The sequence below is a fragment of the Solanum stenotomum genome, chromosome 9, assembly GCF_019186545.1.
Source record: "Solanum stenotomum isolate F172 chromosome 9, ASM1918654v1, whole genome shotgun sequence".
Lineage (NCBI taxonomy): Eukaryota > Viridiplantae > Streptophyta > Magnoliopsida > Solanales > Solanaceae > Solanum > Solanum stenotomum.
The window spans coordinates 44,847,159-44,850,406 of record NC_064290.1 but is presented as its reverse complement, the minus strand read 5'-3'; the positions used below and the strand labels follow the sequence as shown (position 1 = coordinate 44,850,406).

Here is a 3,248-nt window from a genome sequence, read left to right as displayed (position 1 = left end):
ACGGAACCATTGTACTCCACCTCCATTCATCAGGCATCTTTGTTGTCTTAAAAATAACATTAAACAGCCCAGTTAACCACTCTATACCTGCCTTGTCCGTGCTCTTCCAAAATTCCACCGGAATCTCATCGGGTCCGGTCGCTCTTCCCCTGCTCATCCTACTAATAGCACGTATAACCTCCTCGATCCTAAAACACCTACAGTACCCAAAGTCCCGAAGTCTTTCAGAGTGTGCCAAATCACCCAACACAATGTCTCCGTCCCCTTCTTCATTTAAAAGTTTGTGAAAGTATCTTCGCCATCTTTGCTTGATGGAGGTCTCTTCCACCAATACTTTGCCTTCCTCATCCTTGATACACTTCACTTGGTCTACGTCGCGAGCCTTCCTCTCTCTTGCTTTTGCAAGCCTATACAATTTCCTATCCCCACCTTTGTCCCCCAGCTCGACATACAAGCGTTCGAAAGCTGCCGTCTTAGCCTTCGTAACTGCTAACTTAGCTTCTGTCTTTGTCGTCTTATAAACCTTCTTAAGTGTCCGCTTCTCTTCCTCATCTATGCACTCCACCAACTTTGTGTATGCCGCCTTCTTTGCTTCCACTTTGCCTTGGACTTCCCCATTCCACCACCAATCTCCTTTATGGCCTCCAAAGTTACCCCTTGATACCCCCAACACGTTTGAGGCAACTTCCCTAATGCAACTAGCTGCTTTATTCCACATGGTGTCCGCATCCCCACTACTAAGAGCAGAACACAGTGGAAGCCAAGGAACAATATAAGTGAAACAAAGTAGTTAGGATGAAACTAGTGATCCGTGTAGGATAAGTATGACATATAGAAATCCCCATATTTTTCTTAAAGGGGGAATAATTTAGTATTGGAATGAAATGAACCTGAATGAAGAGCAATTGATATTTTATGATTTGGTTTGAAAAGTTGTTGATCATAAAACACACTTACAGGAAAAAATATTATCCTTTCATTTAAGCTAGAGATCAAGCATTTTCATTTATACAATCTATTACATTATGAAACATAAAAATCAGAAGAAGAAAAAAAAGGGAAGTGAACTTCCTGGTGGAATAATACTTCCCTGCAACTTTAATATGCTGTTAATATCAATAGCAGTAATACTATCCTCAACGAGTCACAATGAGAGCAACCCATTATAAACTAGGATTAAAAAAGTGCTACAAGAAAAAGTGAACTTCAGAAGAAACAGTCAACTAAATAGCTTATTTCTTCCAGGAAGCTACAATTATCAAGAGAAAACATAAATACGAATGAAGCACAACCAAGAAGCAATGTTAGTTGCCATGAAAAAAATTCACTTTTTAGCAATGTTAATTGCCATGAAAAAATTTCACTTTTTTCTCAAGTTTGGCCATAAAATTCGGGTGTTCTGTCAAGAATTTGAAAACAACAAATAGGTGTAGTCACACCAAATTACTCACAAAAAGTCAAAAACAGCTCTAGTATGTATTCATGGACATAGACAAGTCCGACTTCCAAATATCATTTTTCACTTTGAAAACAAAATCTACTCTTTTTTTTTTTTCAAATTTCACAATGAAACATGGCTAAACGTCCCTTTAATTGAAGTGTGTAACCAGCTACTATGATCAAAGGGATGAAACAAGGAAAAAATCTAATATACAATAAAACAAAATTAATACAAAATTTATAATCGTAGAAGTACCTCAGGTAAATCGGAAAGAGTGATCAAGCAAAGAGTAGCAGCAGTAGCATTCCTCGAAAAAACAGCGAAATTCACACCACCATCTCTCGCAGTAGCACCAAACGGCAATGGCTTCCCTGATAAAACCTCAAAATGACATCGTTCCGTCGTTGGTTTCTCCACCACCACCGCAGTAGCCGCAGTCTTCACCACACCTCCACGCCCACTATCAACAGCAGCATTAACCACTGAAGACCTCGATTTTCTCCAAATACTCTCAAAATCTACACCGCTACTGCTTCTCCTCGAGAAAAGATGGTTGTGGAAAGAGAGTTTAGGTTTGTAGGTAGAAATGGAAGGACAATGAAGTAACTCCATGGGAGAACTTTGAGGAAGAAGAGAGAGTGTGATCTACAGTATGTGGCACTGAAATTGAGAAGGACTGATGAGTGTGGGAGTGTAGTGCGTAAATGTCGACTGAAAAAAAGGAAAGAGAAACGTATTTTGAGAAACTGACAAAAGAGTAAGGCAAAATGAAAGCAACAGCAACGGCAAACAACCAAGGTAAGCTATTTGATGGAAATAGTTAAAAATGTCCTTAAATTATTTGAAACTAAATAAAATTATTTTTATTTAATAATTAGGTTTAAAAATATTTGTATTATTAATAATGTTTATGCTTTAAAATCATTTTATTATCATTTAAATAGTTAACATGCACACATTACGTAAATTAGGAAATAATCAAATTATTATTTACCTCAAATCAAGTTTGAATGTTCTATAATGTAAACTGAATTATTTGATTCCAAAAGCTACCATTTGGGTTGATTAATGATTTAGAATAAGTGATTTCAAACTTTTAATTAGCTCAATCAACAAATGTATTGTCCTTGATTACTTTTATTTATTTATATATTGTAAAGAGATTCCAGAATTTTAGTTCGATAGCAAATGTAGCGTAGCATTAGTTGTGTAGTGGGTGCATGCCATTGGTTCAGATTTTGGGTGGTGAATCAAGTTTTGTAAAGAAATTTATCCAGTTTTTGCTCAATTAATTTCACTGAATATCTACCACTAAGGTTAAGACAGATGGGAAGGTGGAAATAAACTTGAAATGACACCATGTGAAGGGATTGGGTGGGTGAGAGAAGACAATAAACTTGAAATAATACTACTTATGCAACTCATTTTCCCTACTTCTATTGGATAAGTTATTAAACTTATTTTTAAGAAACTTATTTTCGAGACATTTTAACCAATCAAACACAAAAAGATTTGAAAAGATTGTTTTCCTCCCTACCAAACACACTAGTGTATAAAGCCATGGATTAATTGAACCCATTGCTACTAGATCAAAAGCTTTGCAATTTGTATCTTTTTCTTATAAACAAAAGATCTTTTATGTTCCACCTCAATGGATTATGGCTCAACCCTCTATCATTCCTCATCAAAATACAAAACTTGGCATCTAGGGTGCTGTGGCCTAGTGGCTAATGGAATGAGTTAAAAATTATGAGGTTTCAGATTCAAATTATGTGACAGATCTCTTCGCATCTTCTCATATATTCTA

General features: G+C 36.2%; 1 protein-coding gene across 1 annotated transcript in view; it reads right to left on the bottom strand.

Annotated features, from left to right (window-relative positions):
• Window positions 1–2,148, bottom strand: part of LOC125875910 (isoamylase 1, chloroplastic) — a 17,870-nt gene extending 15,722 nt beyond the window's left edge. Inside the window, exon 1 of the mRNA XM_049556975.1 lies at window positions 1,697–2,148. Coding sequence (XP_049412932.1) covers window positions 1,697–2,053 — 357 coding nt within the window. The 5' untranslated portion in view covers window positions 2,054–2,148. The remainder of the gene's footprint in view (window positions 1–1,696) is intronic.
• Window positions 2,149–3,248: the final 1,100 nt, after the last annotated feature.